General features: G+C 44.8%; 1 protein-coding gene across 1 annotated transcript in view; it reads right to left on the bottom strand.

Annotated features, from left to right (window-relative positions):
* LOC138568659 (polyunsaturated fatty acid lipoxygenase ALOX15B-like) overlaps window positions 1-22,286 on the bottom strand; it is a 169,513-nt gene that overhangs the window by 15,844 nt on the left and 131,383 nt on the right. Inside the window, exons 7-10 of the mRNA XM_069646449.1 lie at window positions 12,478-12,621; window positions 11,596-11,799; window positions 11,268-11,354; window positions 9,614-9,783 (exon numbers count right to left, since the gene is read on the bottom strand). Coding sequence (XP_069502550.1) covers window positions 9,614-9,783; window positions 11,268-11,354; window positions 11,596-11,799; window positions 12,478-12,621 — 605 coding nt within the window. The remainder of the gene's footprint in view (window positions 1-9,613; window positions 9,784-11,267; window positions 11,355-11,595; window positions 11,800-12,477; window positions 12,622-22,286) is intronic.

The following is a 22,286-nucleotide window of genomic DNA, read 5'->3' as shown; positions in this document are numbered from 1 at the left end:
CTCCTGATGGAGTATATTTGAAGATTTCACCACAACAAACTCCTGTATTGCAATTTGTATCTATGCCATTACCGACTGAATTGAGTGAGCAGTGAACGATAATGATGTAGGATGTTTGAAAGTAGAACCAGTAAATATTTTTAAAAAGGAATTACTTTACTGCAATACAACATCGAGTGAAAGTGCGCTGAAATACATTGTGTCGGACTTAATTGCTAGAAATTAATTGAAGAGATTTCTGGTAGTATTTGCAATAGCCCGATTCTTCCAGTTTACAAGAAAGGTGGAAATGAAATCCCTTACTGTTTTAGAATTGATTTGCGTGCAGTGAACAAAGTAGATCCCCAATTCCCATTAGTCCCTGATGTGACCACGATTTTGACTAGGATTCCAGCTTCTGCATCACACCAGTGACATTGACTTGAAAAATGTGTTTGGTATTTCCGTTCACCCAGACAGCAGATATTTGTTTGCATTTACATTAGAAGGGTGCTCATTCACATTTACATGAATTCCACAAGGTTACACAGAAAACCCAAGTATTTACAGTAGAGCATTGAAGGAACAGCCAGATATGCTGAATTACCGGCAGGTTGCATATTATTGCAATATATTGATTACATGCTTATAGCAGCAGATTGAAGACATTTGCAGTTCATTTACAGGAACTGTTGTGCTATTGACACTTCGCGGCATGTGGAAATAAAGCAATGCTAAAGAAATTGCAGTATTGTCGACAGGAGGTGGCCTATCGAAGGAGGGAAGAAGACCGACACCAGACCGCATAGAAAGCATCTCCGATATGCCTATTCCAAAAACACAAAAGGAAGCCAGGGCTTTAATTGGCATGGCTTCTTATTGTAGGCAGTGGATTGCTAATTTTTCAATGATTGTGAAACCCATAGTGGCATTGACAAAGAAGGATGTTACTTAACCTTTGCCATGGAACATGAATGTCAAGAAGCTTTTGACCTGCTCAGAGCTGCATTATGCTCAGCTCTGGTTTTGGGCATGCCAAATTATGAGAAGTGTTGTTATTTGTACATGAAAATGATGGATGTGCTTTGGCTGTTTTGACTCGTGAACACTGGGGGAGAAATGGACCATGCGGTTATTTCTCTTCCACGCTGGATCCTGTTGCATGTGCTTTGCCATGTTGCTTGCGAGCTGTTGCTGCAGCTGCCGCATCAGTAAAACAGACAGGATGGTTTAACCGTGATGGTACCCCATTCAGTAGACATAGAACGCAGACGCAACATTTCACAACAGCACAACAAACTAGTTATGAAATAATCCTATTTGCACTGCATATTGAAATTAAGAGATGTTGCGCTTTGAATCCGGCTGAGTTATTGCCCCCTCCCAGTGAAAAAGGGAGTGAAACGATTATCAGAGCAAGATACAAAAGGAAGAATTGATTTAACCAATACACCCCTGAAAGAGCTAGATGGAGAACTGTTTTGTGATGGCTCTTGTTTTGAATTGCCGAATGGCACATCATCTGCTGCTTATGCCATTACCACACTGAAAACCATTGTAGAAAGTAGACAAATCCCATATAACTCAGCACAAGCTGCGGAAATAGCGTTAACCAGAGCATGTGAAATTTCTAAAACCTTAGTGTGAACATTTACACCGATAGCCAATATGCTTTTGGGGTGGTCCACAATTTTGGCCGATTATGGGCTGAAAGGGGCTCTGACGTCACATGGAACTAAGATTCAACAAGGCACTTTGATAGTGAGACTTCAGCACTTGCGCTTCCCAAGCGGTTAGCAATAACGAAATGCGGAGCACATAAGAAAACATGTAATGTAGGAAAGGGAAACGCACTTGCAGACCGAATTGCGAAACAAACTGCCACAGATTTACACACAAAAATGTATGTTGAGACAGAGAGAGTGTCCTGCATGGTAGGATGGAATTGACAGTTAGAGATACAAGCAGAAGCCACTCCTGAGGAAATAAAACAATGGTCTAAGGGTCCAGCAGAATTAGATCGAGGGTTGTTGGGTGGTCAAGGAAAATAAAAGATGGATGTTGCCAAATGCATGTGTTATGGAAAAGGTTACCATGGCCCATAGTCCAACACATGTGCGAGAAAGAGGTCCAAGCACCCCGATTCTGTATAGTACAAAGGAAACATTAAGAAAACTGCTGAGAGATTGGTTCAGAATTGCATGATTTGCTTACAACATAACATTGGAAAGGGGACAGTGACACCAGTAGGAAGATTTGGTCCTCCCTCTATGCCATTTGAGGTCATCCATTTTGACTTCATAGAAATGGAAATATGCCACAACTATAAATATGTCCTGGTAGCGTCTGTGCATTTAGTAAATGGGTGGAGGCCTACCCCCTAAAAGATTGTTCAGGTAGGTCAACAGCAAGATCCATGTTAAAAGAGTACTTTCCCAGATTCGGGCTGCCCCGTGTCATATGGTCAGATAATGGCCCACATTTTATAGCAGCCGTGATATTGCAAATTTGTGCAGGTCTCTGAATTGATAAACAATTCCATTCAGCTAGACACCCGATGAGTGCTGGTTTGGTAGAACGCCAAAACAGTATCTTGAAAAATTAACTGGCCAAAATCTGTGCCAAACGCAATTTGAAATGGCCTGACGCATTACCACTGGCTTTACTGTGTATGCACACATCTGTGCAGGCGAGGACTGGTCTCTCACCATACAAAATAGTTATGGGGAGACAAACCAATGTCTGGAATGTGCCATTAGAGAAAGTTGAAGGATGTTGAATATCCTTTACTCGCCGACTATTGTAGACAGTTGACTCAAAACTTGCGTTTGATTCAGCAGGTGCAGGAGGCTCTTCCTTTCAAATATACGGGCCCAGGACATCGTCTGCAACCTGGAGAGTGGGCCCTTGTGAAAAAACTTTGAAAGAAAAATCTTTGCTTGCACCGCATTGCAAGGGACCGTACCAGGTGCTACTGGCCACACACTGCAGTCTGAGTGAACGGTTGCCAGCACTGGATCCACGAAACAAAAAGAATTCAGGCATGATTCTATAAAGCTTATTTCAAGAAAAGTTTGTGTCTGTCAAAAGTTCCACTGCAACACATGTGTCCACAAAGTTCAAACAAGTTCAGTTCAGCCAGCTTTAAGAACGCAGCAGGCTGGCGTTTACCTCAACGGCTCCAAAAGGCAGGAGCAAGTTTCAATTTTTTTTCGTAGTGTCGGTACTTTGCCCCCGCTTGTTCACGCTACGTTGCAAAGCCCTTCACTTTCAAAGATAGCACTGGGAAATCGCGTGTCATGCCTGTATCTCTTGCTGCCACCTGCACTAAGGCTGCCATTGATAGAATAGACACCAATATTGGATCTGCTCCAAGAAAGACTCTACAAAAACTAGCCTGCTCCTGATCGTTGTAGCTATCTGTATCATATCTGCACCAATCCCAATGTTTTGATACTTGGAAACTATGCATCCCATGAACACCATGTTGCCAACTGTCAATGCTCCCACTATGAATACTCCAGCCTATGTGCTTTCTTGCACTCTTCCGTCACGAGATGTGAAACAAAAAATGTGATAATACACTATGGATTATGAATATGACCCATGCTATCTTGAATAGATCAATTGCTGGGTGTGCTCGCTTTTACCCCAGCATGGGGAAAGGAATGGGTTGGTATATACATCCTCTACTCCTTAGTACTGCCTGTATGCATCATTAAGAGCTCTATTGTTTGGAAGATGGAATAATAGTGTCACTGGAAACTGTAATGGAACAAACATAAAATTAATTTGAAAGATTGGTTTTAGCACCGCTGGGATGTCCGTGTTTACAAATTAGAGTAAAATGAACACTCTTATTGACCAGTCCCATTGTTAGGCATTACCAGTCCCTAATTACTTTCAAAATGGCTTTGGTTGCCAACAAAGATGCCATGTCCCCCTCATACTATTAATCATAGTCCACATTCTGTTCCATTTTGCTTACGAAAGAAAGGTTCCCACCCGGTGGGAACATTTACCAGATGCATGAACACTGCTGTACTTTAGCACAAAGAGAAACCATTATTTATAGGAGGTTCTGGCTATTTTGTGTGTGGAAATCAAGCATATCCATCGCTACCTACTTGGGGATATTACCTGGTGTATTCCTCGCCAAAACTTCTGAAATAGCAAAAATATCTAGATGTCAGCCACAACGAGAGGATACTGCTGGGCAAATTTTTGGAGACATAGCAAAATCCTTTATACCTTTCTGGGGACAGGCAATAAACTCGTGTACTATCAGAAAACTGTCATGGCTGTTAGAAAAAACAATGAATGGAACCACTGACATACTTTACAACATGACACTGGAACAAAAAGCAATCAGGCTAGTTGCACTTCAAAATAGAATGGTTCTTGACATTTTGGCTGACTGGAGGTGTATGCAAATGTAGGATCAGCATACTGCGTATTCGTAAGTGACTCCTCCCCTACAATATTTGAAGCAATTAAGAAATTACACATTCTAAGTTCTGAAATCCATGTTGCCATAGGTGGCTGGAACCTCAACTTAAGTTCATGGTACTGGGAACTGTTACGATGATGGGGATGGAAACTAATTGCAATCTTTGTTATGATATTCGGTATCCTCATATTTTTCTGTTGCTGCATACAATGTTTGCCAGCCATTTGTTCCACAATTACAAGTGAATGAGGACAGACAATTCGTACAAAAATGGTGAAGCCAACTCCTCATGATAAATGGTGATCTCAAACATGAAAATGAAATAATCAAAGTATGTCAATCAATATTTGAGGATAGAGACATAGGTAGTTCAGAAAGTGACACATGGTCTGATAGACGCAAGGTATGGATGATATTGGCTTAAGGCCAAAAGGAGGGTTTGTTATACTGAAAATGCAAATGCATAGGCCGAATGATACAAATAGTATGTTGGCCAGAAGCTAATCGCATCACGTGACAAACATTGCAAACTGTGAAACCTGAATGTGACCATTGGGAGTCCATTTTGTGAATGCCGGCCATTTTGTTTTTTGTAATGCTTTGCATATATATTCTACGCTTCAAATCCACAGTGCGAGGCCACAGCTTGAACTCTGAAATGCAAACGTAGACAGGAATGTAGAGCTGTACAGAAACACATTGTTTTCCCCTCATTGAGGCCTCGAAGCTGTGCAAGAGCCGTGCCTAATCAGTAGCCCAGGTGCCGAGTTGACTTGCAAGCGCTGTTCTAACAGGCAGTTAAATGTGAATTATATGCAACGGTGCTCCTTAACGGAGGATGGTATTTTCTCTGCCTCAGACCCGTCTGACCCTTCGCTCATGAGCCATAGTGACCAGATAACGTTGGTTGGAATGTCTCCCTTCTAAGAACATGATATCATCCCTGTGCCAGTGCCCCGTGTTCCCATGACAGAAAACTGTCCCTGCAGCCTTTGCTAGAATACTAATGTTTAGACAATGAAGACTTGTCATAACTGTCAATTACTGATCCCTAGCTTGTCTGTCATATATAAGGGCAGGGCAAATGGTGTTGTAAAGGATATACATATGACTGCTTTAGCGCTGCTCTCTCATCTCATGGTGTCTGGGAACACACGTGAGGCGTCGAGACCCTGTCGGCCGACTGAGATACTGACTAATAAACCAGACCGGTTTGTAATTTGAACCTCATGACAGCCGTGTCATTTAGTATATGGTTATTGTGCCTTTATTCCATTTATAGACTAACAGGGGACAACTAGAACAGATTCATCAGCAGACCGTGAACTTACTACTTCCGATCAGATCTGGCAGACCACTTGGTACAAGGTGACAACTTTGCAAGAGTAATTGATGGCTACCTGGAGATTGATGCAAGGCCGTTGACCCTGCCAGATATCCAGGAAAGACTACATTAAATGCCGATCCCCATCACCCCACCCCACCCCCTCAAGTCATGGTGCGACACTCTGAAGTGAATCCTAAGAAACCAAGTCAGTGACCACTGTCTACGTGTATGGTGAGGAACAAGGTTATGTGAGACCTGCCCAGGTGAATGATGAGAACCAATGTAGTGGAGACATGCCTCTGAATGCTGCCACCCTGCGGTATGGGTAAAGACCTACCTCAAATCCTCAGGTTCTAGGAGAGCCCCATCTACTGAAGTGAAGCACCAGAGGCTGGAGAGAAAGACCGCACAGCAAGACACGCTTGCTAGGAGTTTACTACAAACTGGAACATAAAGAGGCTACTGTGACTATTGACGAGAAGGCTGGGAAGCCAGGGAACTATAAGAGTTATAATAGAGGAGTTTTAAAGCACAGGGGACTATTAACACACCTACAGCTAAAACCTTAACATTCATATTGGAAGACAGGAATGTTCTTCTCGGTTGGTGAGTCTAGGAATACAGACCATTTCACATTATAGTCAAATGACAACCAGAGATGGTTATCTTCAATAGAGGAAATTGTTAAAGGTATGGATCATTGAAGGAACTGCTAAATTCAAAAGATAATGGACATTGTATCCCTAGGATTGTCATTAAGGTGAAACATCTTTTAGAAAAATAGAAGCGGTTTTATTAGAGTATAATTACTATCCACAAGTTGCATGTGGATTAAGTGAATCTACCATAAACCCTCTTATTGTACCAGCTTTGTACAGGACTCCACATATATCCTCGTAAATATTTAAGAGGTAGAACGTTTATCACTGGGTGCAGTCTTTGCTAGGCTGGTTGTCATCTCACTGTATACAAACATTCCACATAAAGATTGTATTGCTGCATTCTAGAGTCTCATAAAAGTTACCAAATGGGGCCATCACATGCCTGATGGGATTCACACTCGCACACAATTTTTGCTTCAGTGGAACACTCCTGTAAAAGAACAGCTTAAAGACAAAAGGGGCATATCTGTTTGCGATATCTTCATGTGAGGCCTTAAGAGTTTACGACAATCCAAGAAATTAACATATCTGCATTACATTAGTTTATTATTTGTAATGCGCTGAAGTAGGCCTGTGGGCATTTGGGCGCTAACAGTAACAAACATACTACAAGCACAAACAACGAAACAAGATACAGAAAAGGTCATATTATCCAGACTCCCCATTACGAAAAATAAAGCCAACAGGGCATTCCTCGTAATAAAACTGCATAACTGTCCAGTCAAATCCGTAGCATTAGACACATTCATCTATCAATTTCAAATTCGATGGGTGATGAGAAGGGTAAATACTAACTGGGAGGTGGCTTCCGCTACACCCCACCAACAGACTATTTTCTTGGGTACAGCAGCCATCCAATTCTCTGACTTTAAAGCCTGATAATCCGGAGCCCAGTTCTTGGATGAAGCCATGCCAATGCTTTATTAGTGCTTCTCTGGACTCACTGCCTAACGGTTTCTCCACATTGTTGATCAAGAAATTCCTCTTGTCCATCACAAATTCCTTCAAAGTATTATCCTCAATCATGGGTATATGCATTTTGCCTACACGCAGGTCCTTAGAGCAGCAAGATTTCCTAATAGAACTATCTGGACAATGCAAGCACGAGGATGTTACAGCTACCACAAGTGACAGTCATTTTAGAGATGTGGCATCCTGCGATTTAAAAGCATTTCCCCTGGACGGGGAGCTTGTATTCACCCCAAAATCAGTGTGGCAAAACTGGGAACGATAAGTAATCTCTTGCTTAGTAGAAGATTTCTCAGATGGAGAGACTCCATCTGACGAAGGTGATGTATCAGATCAGGTTTCCGAACAGTTTGAGCAAAATGGTCTACCTTATCTGGCAGGAACTGAGCAGATTTGTCAATATGCACCAAAACACACAAAGCTGCAAAGTTTCTAGACTGATTTAACTCCCGGATGGCACTTTACCTATGCACCATTTCTCTGGTACTAATTGCACAGTTTGTTCTTCTACAATCAGAGGCATTACCTAAGGATGGATGGAGTCCTGCAGGAGAAAAATTCACTTTCACTCATGCAGACCATCTCCATTGCCAACTAACCAGTACCTCAGCCAAACAAGACCCTTTTGGTAATGGCGATGCAGGTAGCTTACTGTCCAAGGTAAGGGCCATATTTAGTGTCACAAGGTTAAGCTTTTCTTGAACAGCCACCTTCTTTACAACCTGAGAGAAACCAAGCACAGGGGAGGAAGGCAGCAGTTAAGATGGATGCCCAGAAACTATTTTAGAACCATTTGCTCTAGTAACATGCATACTAGAAATAGGAATCTGAATAATTGACAGTCTAACAGACATGCCAGCATTTGCCTAGCATGGCCCAACACAATCAACAGCCCCCACAAACCCTCCCGAGGCAGAAAAACACAACGGGCAGGGCTAGAAAACAAGAATAAGCCAGGGAGGCAAAATAATGCTGCAAGAAGGCAAGTGAGCCTATAGAGTGCAAAGGAATAACTGGAGCAAAAATCTGTGGCGCAAGCTCAGCTCCAATCTCCATGTTCCTGGAGGACTCGCCTCCCAACTCACCCAGAGCAGCAACCAAGGCACCTTAAACCAAACAGCACTGCTGTGCACGGCCTCTGGCTATTAAGATCAAACACTGCCGGCCGAGCACCATCTCCCAAATTACACCAAGCTCCATACCCCATCGCAGCTCGCATGGAGATGCATCAGCTCCTCGAAGCGGGTGGTTAGAGGAAAGGACCCAGTCAGAGTCAGGCCATCAAGCTGCACCTTCCAATGGCAGTTTGCTACTGACCAAGATTGATTACATTGTCTTAATTAAGACAGCAGGTAAAGAGCTTCTTTAACAATTTTATGAATTACCAAATGGCTTCCACCAAATTCACCATTAAATATTTGAGAATACACCTTAGATAGAACTATCTGTTGGAAGGACCAGCCAACTAGAAACTACTGTATACATGAAACCCATAAACATACCTGCACTGGGCTAGTTTCCATCAAACCCAACCAAAATGGTCCATTATATACACAACTGTTTCATCTGGTACAGTCACATGTTCAAAAAGACAGGCATGGGCCACTCAACTTGTCACTCATTACATCCTTCTTGAAAAAGGCTTACTCCGACAGGACTACTCCGAGAAAACAGACTTTAGAAATACTGAGCTCGTGAACCTATATAGATTCTGATAAAACACTTCAAAACTGAGGAAAATGCAAAACATTAGCACGCTTTCCAATTGTTTCATGTTACACTAGAAACATTTTGAAGTGAAATATTAGTCATTTTAGAAACGTACTGGTGCCCACATTAAAACTGCCTGTGCGTAACTGTAAAACATTAAATGTGAATATGGTTTGTTTTTTCAAAATGCAACTGTCTTCAGTAAAACTGTTGTGATTTTCCTACTTCCATCAGTTGTGTGTTCCTTTGGACAAGGCAGCCATTCCAGACTTCTATTACCTGCAAACTAATCCTTCAGCCGACGGAGTGCAAACTGAAAATGTTTGCTTTGAGAATAAAATGATGTGCACCTAAATCGAATGCATTTTATTACGTCTGCATATTATTTCCATTTAGTGCAATAAAAGATATCAAAACCTCAATATTGTGTTATTTTAAAAGACTCGGTGCCAAACCTGATCTGTGCCACCAATAAGGACAAAACACATGACATTTGGCAAACAGAGCATGTCCCACCTCTCGATAGCGAACCAAATTTTCAATCCGTCATTTCGATAGTAAAAATGGGGCAACGACTCAACCTCACGGGACTGGAGATTTTCAGGCAGACACAGGGTAGCATATGTCAGAGTTTCCATGTTTCTCTTTATCAGTTCAGTAGTACCAGCCATTCCAATTGCTGTGTTCTGGGAATGAAAAATGGCAATGTTCACCTTCAGCAAATTGAACATTTGGTTTAAATAAATCAAAATGATCATTCATACTGGCCCATCACCAGCACCACACAATTCACCAACCTCCCATATGTAACCATGGTTTGAGGGCTTGTACTGATAGGTAGGTGGGGAGGAGACGGGGCTAAAGATATTTCTCTTGTCATCCCAACCCCATCTCCGATGTCAAACAATAGATGTGCTGGTGTTCATCTAATGGCAAAGGCTTGAGGGTAGAGGACTTGGATTCCTCCCAGGTTGCTAAAGGGTCTCCTTTTGAGCATATTCAGTTCTCCAAAAGGCAAGAGCTGGAATAACAAAGCCCCTTAATGTAATAACTACTGGTAGGGGTTTAGTCTCGCATTAGAGTCTTAACCAAAGGGCTCAAACGTGTGATGACCATCACCAAAGTTGCATCTCCAGCCAAAGGAGAAGGTCACCTTACACAAAAAAAGCGCCCAAGTGTAGGGTTACTAACGCCATTGGGGCTTGTTCATGTGGAAACAAGGAACCCTCATCTCGGGTTTGTTGTGACAGACTGTTCAGATGCCCTTGCCCATTATCTTGCAAGTACAAACCACAATGTGAAGCCTGGATTTCAGGCTTTCAGGTGGTTAGAACGTCCATTCCAAGCTTGAATATTGCAGGCACAAAATGGGTAAAACGCCTTTATGGTCTTTCAAAGCAGGACCTCTTGGAAGTTTTTTTTTTATAAACATGCCGTCAGCCATGAACTGACCGTCTGGACAGAAACACTGGCGATTAGCTGTGTACACATAATCTCTACTCTAGGAGTCAAAGCTGGAGGACAGCTGAGATGGTTTTACATCTCAGCATCATTGACCACTACCTGGAAGAAGGTATGGTACCAAGCAAAGGGCGCAGTGGTTTTGGTCCCAACAAATGTTAACTTCCAGAAATCTCCGAAGGTTCTACCCCAGCCGGTGATATATGGGAAGGGGGGGTCGAGTTGGGAAATCAGGGCAATGAACTATGCCCTTGTCCTTAAGAGATCAAGTTAAAATTCCTCTGGGTGTTTGGGAGCTATGCAACAAACCACTAACATTGTTTGCTGCGTTTCTTCTGTCTGAGTTAATGACCCCCAGATGCGGGCTGGTGCATTTCACAGTTTGTCCCATAAAAAGTTCAAAATGAACTTGTAATTTTCAAAATAGAAATCAACTGAAATATCAGTCTAGGGTAAAAGAGGCTTGATGCGCGTGTAGTGTAAACACAATGGTCAAGTATACAGAAATAAAATGATAGGCAAGTGTGAGCTGGAATTAGCTCATCTCCCATGGGTCCAATCAGGAGGCATTCTTGGCCCTGGGCTCCTCTACCCAGGAGAGCAGGACTCCTACTCAAGTCACTTTAAAGATCATTACAAGAGCCTCTTTTGGTTGCATGCAGGGTGGCGGCATGAATTAAACTAAACAAAAGACATACTAATATCTTACCTTAGCAAAAACACCTCCTGGTCCAAGAATACGCTCCCTCGCAAGCGCATTGATTTGCAAAGTGTAGCGTAGGTGGGGAACCAGAAGCTGCAGAGAAAGATCAAGTATTGGTTAGAGGACAGCATCTGGTTTTTGGGGTAGTCTGGGCGTGTAGTTTGCATAAGCTATAGTTGGAGCCCCATGTACAGTCTACTAGAATCTCCCTTGTCCAATTGCTGGCCACTGAACATGGTATGGCAAGAGTGATCCAACTCATAGCATGGACCCATTTCCCTTCCTTGGTAGAGCTTAAAATTCAAAGCAGAGGCTAAATCATTAGTTTTCTTACCTTGTATATTGGGTGAGCCATTGGTAGTTGCCGCAAAGTGGCGATGGAAAACACCTCTGCAAAGCCGTGTGTCCTCAAAAAGTGAGAGACACCCTGGTGGAAGGAAAAGGTTGCAGCCCGTACCCAAATCTTAGCTAGTATCCAATCCCACTCATTGTCGTTTGGCAGGAAGATGGGAGTCTCTGAACCCGGAGTCTGATTTAGCTGCAGAGGAAGAAATACACAAACTGCAGCTACTGGCTGTATCTGACTTTGTAGCACTCAACTTAAGAGCATAAAAACAAGATATATAACGGACAGATTCTTTATGCATTTGGAGCAATGCAAGAGGCTTTGGAGTTTTATTGACCAATTTAATGGTACTCTATTGGCCTTGGAAAGAGCACTAAGATGACCCTGCTGGGGCCAGACCTAAGGCTTTCAGGTTCCACAAAGTAGTGCAAGTGGGGAACTTAACTTGCTGAGCTTTGTCCAATAACACTTACATTCATAGTGGAGCGCAAAGAGTTGAGCAAGCACCCTTACTAAATGGTAGAATACAGCATACGACCACATTTTCTCCAAATGTCTAAAACCTGCGGAGTTGCCCCCAAGAGTTGCTAAAAGGAGTGGGCTGATGTTAAGTAGATCAAATGTAATAGTCGTTTGAAGGCAGGTTTCTGGGAAAAGTTTCTGCATTCTGCCCAAGAGCTAATGCAGATCAGATGGTCCACCACCAGACAAGCAGAGTCAGCCTTTCCAGTATCTGGACCTGTGGTTCGTGATCTCAGACACTGCAAGAATTGCCTTTTGGCTACAGCCATTGGCTTTCTGAACAATGCCAACCAGCTTTTTGGCCGATTTAGTAAAATAGCTTAGATAGCAGATTCAAGAAATTCTTACCTGAATAGCCAAGGGGATAATCTCATCCTTTGGCGTGCGGTAGAAGAGACACAAAGGAGCGGCCATGTACTGCTGCTTTCCATTTAGCACATTTGCACAGAGTCCTTCTATCATCTTGTGATCCACAATGAAAATGTTTCCTTTCTGCAAAGAAACACATGAGCATGAAGGGGAGTGCTCGCATTAAGTAGTCTAGTACATCTTTCCCTCATTTTGTGCGAGTTACCTCTCTGTACCTTGGAGTTACCATGGAACATTTTGCCACATCGCAAATTTTGCGTTGTAATGCCATATTAACAAAATACATGGATTTGGCCCTTTAACAAACTACGGCCTCTCTGCCCATGTTATCCAATTCCAACAACCTAAAATTCCGAATTACTCATTCCAGAGCTACATAGTCAGTTTAGGGCTTGACCGATTTCATCTGGCATTCCTGCTACCGCTGTTATGGATTTAAAGGCAACTATTAGTACTTGTAAAGTTTTAACTGGTAGGATTAGCGGAACACTGCCTTCTAATTTGTAAAGAGTTGGCAGTTAATTACTTGCCAGCTTTCAATATGCCAGAAATCAAGTCTATTTAGGACATCCCAATATCAAGTTGCTCAACAAACAAGAGCTTACCCTCTTGCCGACTGACTCCTAAGACAATATTTACATTAGGACCCCCAGGGGCACTTTGCCTTCAGAGTCTCCCACTCAACTCTTCGGTCCTCCTTAACACGCACTCACTGGTCAAACATGCCAATGAGGTTGCTGATTAGATACAGGACAAAGACATTGATGTTGCTTTAACTGAGACTTGGCAATCAGACACTTCTGGTCCGAATTTGGCTCTTATCGGGTCCATCAGGTATCAATATAATTAGATCTTCTAGTGTGGACAGTGGCATTGCTATTATTTTTCATAAGTCATTGCTCATCCATGAAGTTAGTATAGTAGCTCCTGATGGGCTGGAATTACTACTTGCTGAGCTTTTGGTCAACCCCCGTTTTCTTAGTCTTACTGTACAGGCGACCTAATAATGTATCCATCTTTGAAGAACAATTTGTCTTGTTGCTTCATTCATTCATGAAACCAACTTCCAAAGTTATTCTGGGTTATTTCATTGGTTGAACGATACTCTGGATCATACTGCTACCACTGTTGATCAGGGTTTGGAAGATCTTGTATTTGTTTAGGTCTTTTCTGCTCCTACTCAAGTATGGCAATACCTTGAATTGGCTCTGCACTGTGGGCATTCCAATAGGTCTGAAGGCATCAGGAAGTAGACAGACCACTGAATAGCGTTTGGTTTACAAACATACCAAGGAGGGGTTTGGAAAAATACCCAACATGCCCTATGCTAAGGTGGCATTTCCTTGCCTAAATTAAACTAATTATAGTCTGTCAGGAAGTCGGAAGCAAAAGGTCTGTCCGTGTCCAAGACCTATACTTTCCCCTCACATCCAAATATATACAATGTGTAGGGATGCCAGAATCAAATGAAAAGTGCCATAAGTGCAGTGTGAGGGCTCAGTGCTGCCCTGGCCTGTTGTGATGTGGAGTTAACATTGGGGAAAGTTGATCCGAGCACAATGGACTCCTTTTTGACAGTGGAGTTCAGCCTCCATGACAGCAGCATCATCATCCCCATTGGCTAATCCAACGTCTTATGGAGTATCAGTGGCATGACCAAAAAGCAAGGCACCTTTGGGAACTTAAAAAAAAAAAGCACAAAGTTAATCCACTGCTTCGGGCTCCCCTCATGGACGTCGTCCTAACTGGCACTTTGAGGGATCCTTCCTGACTTTGGGTAAGAAGGCTGCCAACATCAACACCCTAGGCAAAGGGTCAAAGATAAGGGCAATATGAAGCAGTCCCACTTACAGCTTTTGGTATAAGGAGGGCCAGGCCAAAATTAAGGAGAGAATTTCTGTGCCCTGGCAGCTTACGAGATATAGGAATAAGTTATCTCTGGTGATGCAGGCTTGAGTACCAGTCAGGTGATCCTCTCTGGACAAGGCTGCTCAAGTTGCCATGTCAATGCAATCAGAAGAACTGCCTTATGACTGGTGATTTGGTGCCATCCTCATACGCCTACGAAGGGTTCTTCCTACCTGAGTGACCTTCCTACCTCGCCTGCTGGAGTAGCACAACACCCAGCTTGGTGACTTGTGTGACAACGTGCTCCCAATTTATCTTTGCCTGTCCTGCTGCTAGGCCACCTGGCGAGTTTGTGCCACATGAAGTCCCCCTCCATCTCTCTCCCCCTTCCATCTCTACGCCCTATCCCACCATGGTGCTCTCCATCCCACATATTTACTCCAATTGCTACTCTATGACCTATCCTACTGATCTTTGAAAGCCATGAAGACAAATTTTCAAACAGGTTCTCCTGGTCTCGAAACCACGGCTGCACATGGCTGACACCTACGTCATCGCTTCTTCCAGGCAGACTGTCACCGATATTTTCTTTGTCGTTCTAGCTCTCTCTCAGGAACTATGACTCCCCCATATGGTCTCAGTCCTCTCCCCTTGCACTTCATAGCCCATTAACGGTGGAACCAGTTAGGAAGTACTCTTGGCACATTTCCGCTCCTCCAAGTGCATCATTGTCCACTGGTATGGCACTGTCATGACCCAGGGCTCTTAACCCAACCTTCTCCTTGATAGGCATCTTCTGTCATCAACTTGTCCTTCTGTCACCCCCCCCCCAGTCCCCTACACCACCACCGACAGGTGTACCACATCCCTGTACCCCTCCTCAGAAGACCTTCAAAGTTGACAAACTGCTTCACTTAACTACCCTCAACTCTTGCTCTGCTGTTAAACACTCCTGACATCTGTCACCCCCTTGAAGACTTTGATGTCCTCTCACTGAGACCTGGTTCACTACCAACTCTGTCACTGCTCTCAACACTCTTCCCCGAGGGCTACAAGATCCTCTCCAAGCACAGGCCTAAACAGTCTGGAGGCAGAGTGGCCCTGATTTTCCCTGAATGGGTCCTTGCGAGTATCATACCCACTCAAGACCTTCGAAAGAAGAGTAGGACCGTCTGCATGCTTGGGGTCTATCCACTCGCCGACTCTTGCAACCATCTACAAGACCCCGGAGTATATCTCCATCTTCCTTTTGGAGTAGTCCGACATCAACTCTTCTCTCCCGGCCTCTACCTCTAAGCTTCTCCTGTGAGACTTCAATATTCACCTAAACTCTCCTGATGCGGCCACTGGATTCTTCTGCAGCCTCCAACTCTTTCCCTCACCATTCTTCCCTCTGGCCCCACCCACTCAGCCAGAAATACCTTGTACACGGTCATTTCAGTAGACATTTCAATCTCCAACCCTCACTACGCCTCTACTGGTAGGACCATGCTCTCCTGTCCTCGTCTAGATCACTAGGGTCACCCAGCCAAGCGTCTGCCCACACTGTCAGTCTCCATCATTTGACCTAACAAGCGAGTGTCAGTTGCTGCTTTAGCTGCTACTTTCATTCCCCTCCCACCTTAGCCACTGACTCCACTCATACAGTCCTTGCTACCATGGACCTCTCCGTCTTTAACACCCTGGACATCCTTGCCCCCAGTCATGAGGATCTGCGTCCAAGCGCAACACCTGGTATGACTGACCTAGCCTCTGAAACGCATGCGCAGAGTTGCTGAGCGGAAGTGGCGGGCATCAGGCAGATCCTGATAGACTGGCCGGTCACCTGCTACAAAGGCAAAACAGACTCTCCATCCTCTCTAAAGGGAGGGCCCATATCAAAGCCTGCACCATTTAAATGCTCCAAGGAACTTGCCAATCCCACTACAGTCTTCACTTCCCCTCCCTGCCTTCTGTGATCCTCTGTACTTCACTGGCACGTAACCAAAATTCAGGAAGTCCCGTCTCTCCTCCTCTCCCCCTATAAAGCTCTGAGGCCTCCCTTGGACCTCCCCCCCCCCTCTCCCCTTTCCTCCTACTCGTTCTCACCCACAACACCGGATAAGGTCTCTAGACAAGTCCACTCTATGAAAGTCTCCTCCAAACAGGTGCTCCTTTTCCTCCAGAACAATCAAGGACAACTTTGCCTCCCTTAAGTCTGCCTTGGACGATTTCAGTAATCACTTTGCCACTGGGTCATTCCCTCTACCCCCGCCCCCTCAAGCACTCCCTTGTGCATCCTTGCCTCAAAAAGCCCTCTGCCGAACATTTCTGCCTGGCCAACTACCACCCTATCCCATTACCCCCTTCCTGAGCATACTCCTGGAGAAGCTGGTCTCCCAACTGATCCAACACACTGAATCTGTTGGTTGTCTCCACGACCACCAGTCTGGCTTTAGAGCAGCAAGAGGCACAGAGACTGCTCCACTGAACACTTGTGATGACTTGCCCTCTAATGTCGATGCCTACTCTCCATCTGTTATCCATCTGGATCTTCCTCCATCTTCGACATGGTCTATCATGCCACCCTGACTAATCACTCCGACAACCTTGGCATCACAGGCCTGGCACTTGGCTGACCTTTCCTCTGCGACCCTCCCAGGTTTAACTTGGCCCTTTTCTCCCATTACACTCCACCTAAGACGTCCCTCAAGGCTCCATTCTCTGTGGCTCTTCAACATCTACCTTGCCCCTCTGGCCCTCCTGATCCTCTCGTCACTTACAGCATTATGCAGACTGCATGCAGCTCTTCAGGCTTTTCCTCTACTGCCTCCTCTTCCCTCATTCCTGACTGGTATTCAGGCATGGTGTGCTACCAACAATCTCTGCCTTAATGTCAGAGACTGAGATCCTTCTCATTGGACTCCTGCTCCCTCCTACCTCTCTGGCGGGCCCTCTATGGGTCCTCAAACAATACCCTCTGGAGGGATCTTCACCGCCTCTCCTCACTTAGCAGCCCTTGCCAAGAAATCCCACTATTGGCTTCACCTCCTTAGACGCATTCGCCCTTTACTCAACTTCCCCCAGAAACTCAATGACTCCAGAGCTCTGGTCCTCACTAGGCAGCCTCTTCCTCAATCTTTCTTTACCCTGTTAGGCAGAATTATATGCAGTACCCTCTGGGAACTCCACAAACAAGACAAGTGACAGTAAAAGTTCACCTTTGGTACAAGCCTGTACTACACAGTAAAGTGGTAGCGATGGCTGAGCAGCCAGACTGATCTCAAGACCAAGTGAGCAGTATCAAATAGTTACACAAAGGACAGCAAATACTTTTATTCAAACAAACACTGACTCAAGGTTTCTGAGTAACAGAATATGCATTTACACATTAGTTGTATAACATCTCATCTCACTAAAGTAAAGCAGTCGAAAAATCACGTTACTAATACACCAAACCCCTCCCAATAGATTCTGGACAAGTTTGAACTCAAAATGAAATGTGAGCAAAATGGCACTCCAGCAATTAGGGAGGGAAAGACAACGTTAGGCTAAAATTGACCAGCACCAACAGTTAAGTAAGCAGGGCAATCTAGAAAGAGGAACTACAGTGATGGAATCAAATCAAAAAGGCTTAGGGCCAAAGTCAATAGGACAAAAGTAATTTGCTCAAGATTATACAGTTCAGGGTAGTTCGCGGTTAAGTCCTTGCCAAGAGTTCTGGATGAAGTTGGTCAGTAGAAATGTTTGTTCAAAGAGAAGAGAAGGACAAGCCCTCGGATTGGCAAAAGGTTTCACACACCTTCACCACGGCTGAACGAAACAGCTCGATTTGCACAGTACCTTTAAATGGAGAAGCTGTACCCAAGGCTGACGTTCCTGGTAGTTCCTGCAGGCTCACAGTTCCTGAAGCGACTGTTGGATTCCCACGAAGTAGGAAGACTGGAGGGTCCTGCACTACCCAGGGAAGAAGCCAGCAACAGAGCAAAGCAACGAATAAAAGGTGCGCTCCTTAAAACCCAAGCAGGGTCCGACCTTCCTTGCTATCCAGCCCACTGTAGCCCTTTACAGCAAATTCGACCAGAGGAGGGAGTCCTGGTTTGCAGTTTGGGTGAACTGGTTGGTCCCACCAGCTCAGGGGAAGAAGATTCCTGGAGGATCCTCGGTCATTGAAATCTGGGATTGGAAAGGCAGGGCTGCCACTGGAACGAAACAACCAAATCTTCAGAGACCTGCTTTTTATGCAGTTTCTCCCCATTCACACAGCCTGGGTGTCACAGCAGGGTGATGTCCTGGCGGGACCGTCACCTAGCCAATCAAACCGGAATGCAACTTGGGTTACCAAGGGAACCCATGGCAGCGGTCCTAAAAACCCCTCCCTCACATCCTGCCTACCCAGACTTTCAGGCACTTCCGCAGAGAAGCCTGCAAAAAGACGGTGAACAAAGGAACCAAACCTGGTTTGGCGCGCAGAGTAAAACACGAGAAAGACCTTTTCCAAAAGAAATGGCAAATAAACCCAGCCGGAACCATATAACAATGTATATGGTCTAGCAGGTTTAAGTGCGAGGCTACCAAGATATCTTAAATAACCTTGGTATTGTTTTAGGCTAACTGCAGTAGATAAAATAGGGTAGTTACCACTGCCACCAGGCAAGTCTCGATGAAAAGGGAGAGCAACAGTGCTCCAAGAGAAACAGACAAAAAGGGATAAGTATTAACCCTTTCCAATACTCCATGTAAGATGGGGTGTACTGGGTCTGTGGATTAAAGAGTGGGAAAAAAGGCTCACTCTTACCTGGTGAAAAAAAAATCCTAGTAATCCAGCAAAGCTGCTGACGGACTCGGTAGGAAAGGGAAATTAGCCATTCTAGGAATTCCCCCTAACATAACCCCTTTCAACTAATCCAGAAAAGGACAGCAAGACTTATCCCTGGCCTCAAGCCCACAGACCACATCTCTCCACTGGCTCCTGCTAGGATCAAGGTCAAGACCCTCTGCATCATCCACAAGTTTTTCTGGGGCCTGGGATGCAGCTAAATCCAACTCCCCCTAAATACCTTCCTGTTAGAGCCCCTTGTCTTCAAGCTCAAACTCTTTGCAGTTCAGATGATTCCGAGTAGAGTGGGGGTAGATTTCTCCTCTGCAGGAGCCTGTATGTAATGGTCTCCCTGTCCCTCAGACCTGAACCTGATCTACCCATGTTCAAGAAACAAGTCCCTTCCTTCCTTCCTTCCTTCCTTCCTTCCTTCCTTCCTTCCTTCCTTCCTTCCTTCCTTCCTTCCTTCCTTCCTTCCCACCCTCCCCTGCTAACACCCCCCTTCTACCTCAGTGACTGGCACCGAGTTATACAGGGCACCAGGCCACTCCTGCCCAGGCCACCAACCTCCTCGCACTTACCATGTGGACCCTCCCCCCCGGCAACTTCTGGCACTTGCCATTCTGGCCTCCCCTTAGCATTCTCCCAGCCCGTTGCCCTCTTCCCCCGCCCTCCTACCCCCTAGTAACTTGCCCTCTCCTTACCCTACCCCAGCCTATGCACTTGGCACAGCATTCCACCCCCCCCACACTCGTTACTGCACTTGCACAATCCGAATGTCACAAGGCCTAGTAGGACCATTGTCATCTTTCTCCCGTGCCCCCCTTATTTTGTCTTGAAAAACCATTTGCTGTATAGGGCCCTTACAATATCCAACAAATAAAAAAGTTCAGAGCTTCTTCCAGCTCTTGGGTGGAAAAGGGGTTTCCCTTCCCCTGGGTTCAAATAGTTCACTTTATGAAAGATGGGTTTCCCTTCCCAGTCTTTAAGTGTTGCAAAATCTCTCAGCTCTGTTGGACCCTTCCCCAGCTCTTCAGGTTAGTTATTCAAAAAATTTCAGTTCACTTTTCCTTGGTTTAATCATAAAGTGGCTTCCCTTTGGTGGGTGTACTCTGTCTAGGCGCAGTTGTTGGACCACAGTCCACCGATTACATGTCACGCACGTTTCACCTTATGTGCGCCTACTTCATGCCACAGTTTCAACAAATGCCTGTGATGCTAGTTTTGCCACCATTCAGTGGTTTAGTAGCTTTGCTCAAATAAATTAACTTTGGCTTCCCTGTACACTGTTCTGCTAGGAAACTTAGCTGCCGTTGCACTTCACTGGAACAAAGCATCTGGTACCCTTTCCAAGTTGCTTTATAATATACTTGTGTAAATAGCTTTCAGTTTCTCAACAATGCAGCTCATTCAGCAATACTCATTTGTATCTGGAAATGCTTGCTTAACTCTTGGCAAGGCAGGTTTGCCTCTTGCCAATGTTCATCACAATCTTGACTATGCTAGTTTGCCTTTTCACTGTCCCCTCAGACCCTTCATCCGCTCAATGTTTTAGCTTTTTTTTATATGATTGACAAGCCCCTGGATCCCCTTGCCGTCCGGGTACTCAACTGGCTTCCAGTTGCGTGTCCGTCGGCTTTCGTGTGGTGCTGGAAAACCTTTGGTTTTTGCTGCTTCGCACCACCTTCCACAGCCTCAGGTTCCCTTTAAAGGACTCTGCCTCACCCTGCTGCCTTCCCTGGAGCACAGGTAAGCACTGTCCTCCGTCCTCCAACTGCAAATGCCCAGGGAGCTTCTCTGCTCCACAGCATGTCACAACACTGGTTCTGCTTCTCTTGGCTCATTCGAGTCTCTCGATCTGGCTTGTCTCCAGATCCCATGTCTCTGCTACTGCAGCTTCTCCCGGTCTCCGCCTCAGTGTCCAGCCATGTTTCTCAGAGGAAACCCAAGTCTTAATGCTGTCGTTTCCTCCATTTAAATTTCCAGGCATCAATTGGTTTGAGAAGGACTAGACTGCTTTCGTTCAAAACAGTCTTTTGTGTTTGATATCTCTTCCTCATCCCAGTACTAATACCAAAATGTTTATGTGTAAAAGTCACTAAAGATGGGAGGCAAGACTCTGGTGTGTCTCCTCATCCTAGTACCAGACTGCCGTCGATGGGAGATTTTGGTGAAAGATATGGAAGGGACTGGTAGTAACCTACAAATAACGGGGGACATTGGCTTAATTAGAAAAGTGAAATGGGGCATACCACGTCTCACCCAAGGGGGCCTCATCCCCACTGCCGAAGTCTCCTCCACCCAGGGGAACCTCCCTTGCATATCCACCACCAGGGTCAGGATCTGAGAGAGAGCCTTTCCCTAGCCCTCTAGGAGGATATATTGGGGAAAGGGAGGACGCCCTCGGATTCCTCATAGGGCATTGCGATTCCTGCATGCCTTGGTCTGATCACTCCATTCATTTTAATCTTCCTGCTCCTCGCTTATAATCACATTTATCAACATGAAGGTTGTGGTGAAAGCTTATTACACCACTTATCCCTTTTATGGATACCATTGGTATTGTATCAACCATGTCTTCACTGGATGACTTGGCAACAGATCAGAAAGGATCTATGGCCCTTAACAGTACTGCCCCCTCTAGAGTTTGTGAATCTTCTGTTGAAATCACCTTGCAGGCATGGTTTAATCAGGACACATAGTTGCTGCGCCAAAAAACAATTTACAGTACTTGGCAAACAGGACTCAATTACTCAAGCTAAGAAAAAACATTTTGACTTGCATATTAGTTTCGCCACATACAACTTAAAGGAACCCTTTAACATATGAAGAGAACTTGAGAAGCCCAATATTAAAATCAGAGGAAGCCATTGTTAAGGAGAAGGCTTGGTGCTAAAATACAGGCTCTTTTTGACAAGGTGTCATGACAGAGGGGTCATGATCCTAATACACCAGTAGCTCCCCTTTATGCACTATACTACGCAAATGGACGATCACGGAAGATACATTTGTACATGGGAAGTTGAGGAATGCAGAAGTATTGATGAACATCTATGGTCCCAATATTGATGACACCGAATTTTATGAACAAGTGTTCCAGAAATGTGCTAAATAACCAATTGCACAAATACTCTTGGGGGGG

The sequence above is a fragment of the Ambystoma mexicanum genome, chromosome 1p, assembly GCF_040938575.1.
Source record: "Ambystoma mexicanum isolate Mex_15411 chromosome 1p, UKY_AmexF1_1, whole genome shotgun sequence".
Taxonomy (NCBI): Eukaryota; Metazoa; Chordata; class Amphibia; order Caudata; family Ambystomatidae; genus Ambystoma; species Ambystoma mexicanum.
The sequence above is the reverse complement of the archived record's forward strand: the minus strand, read 5'-3'. Positions and strand labels throughout refer to the sequence as shown.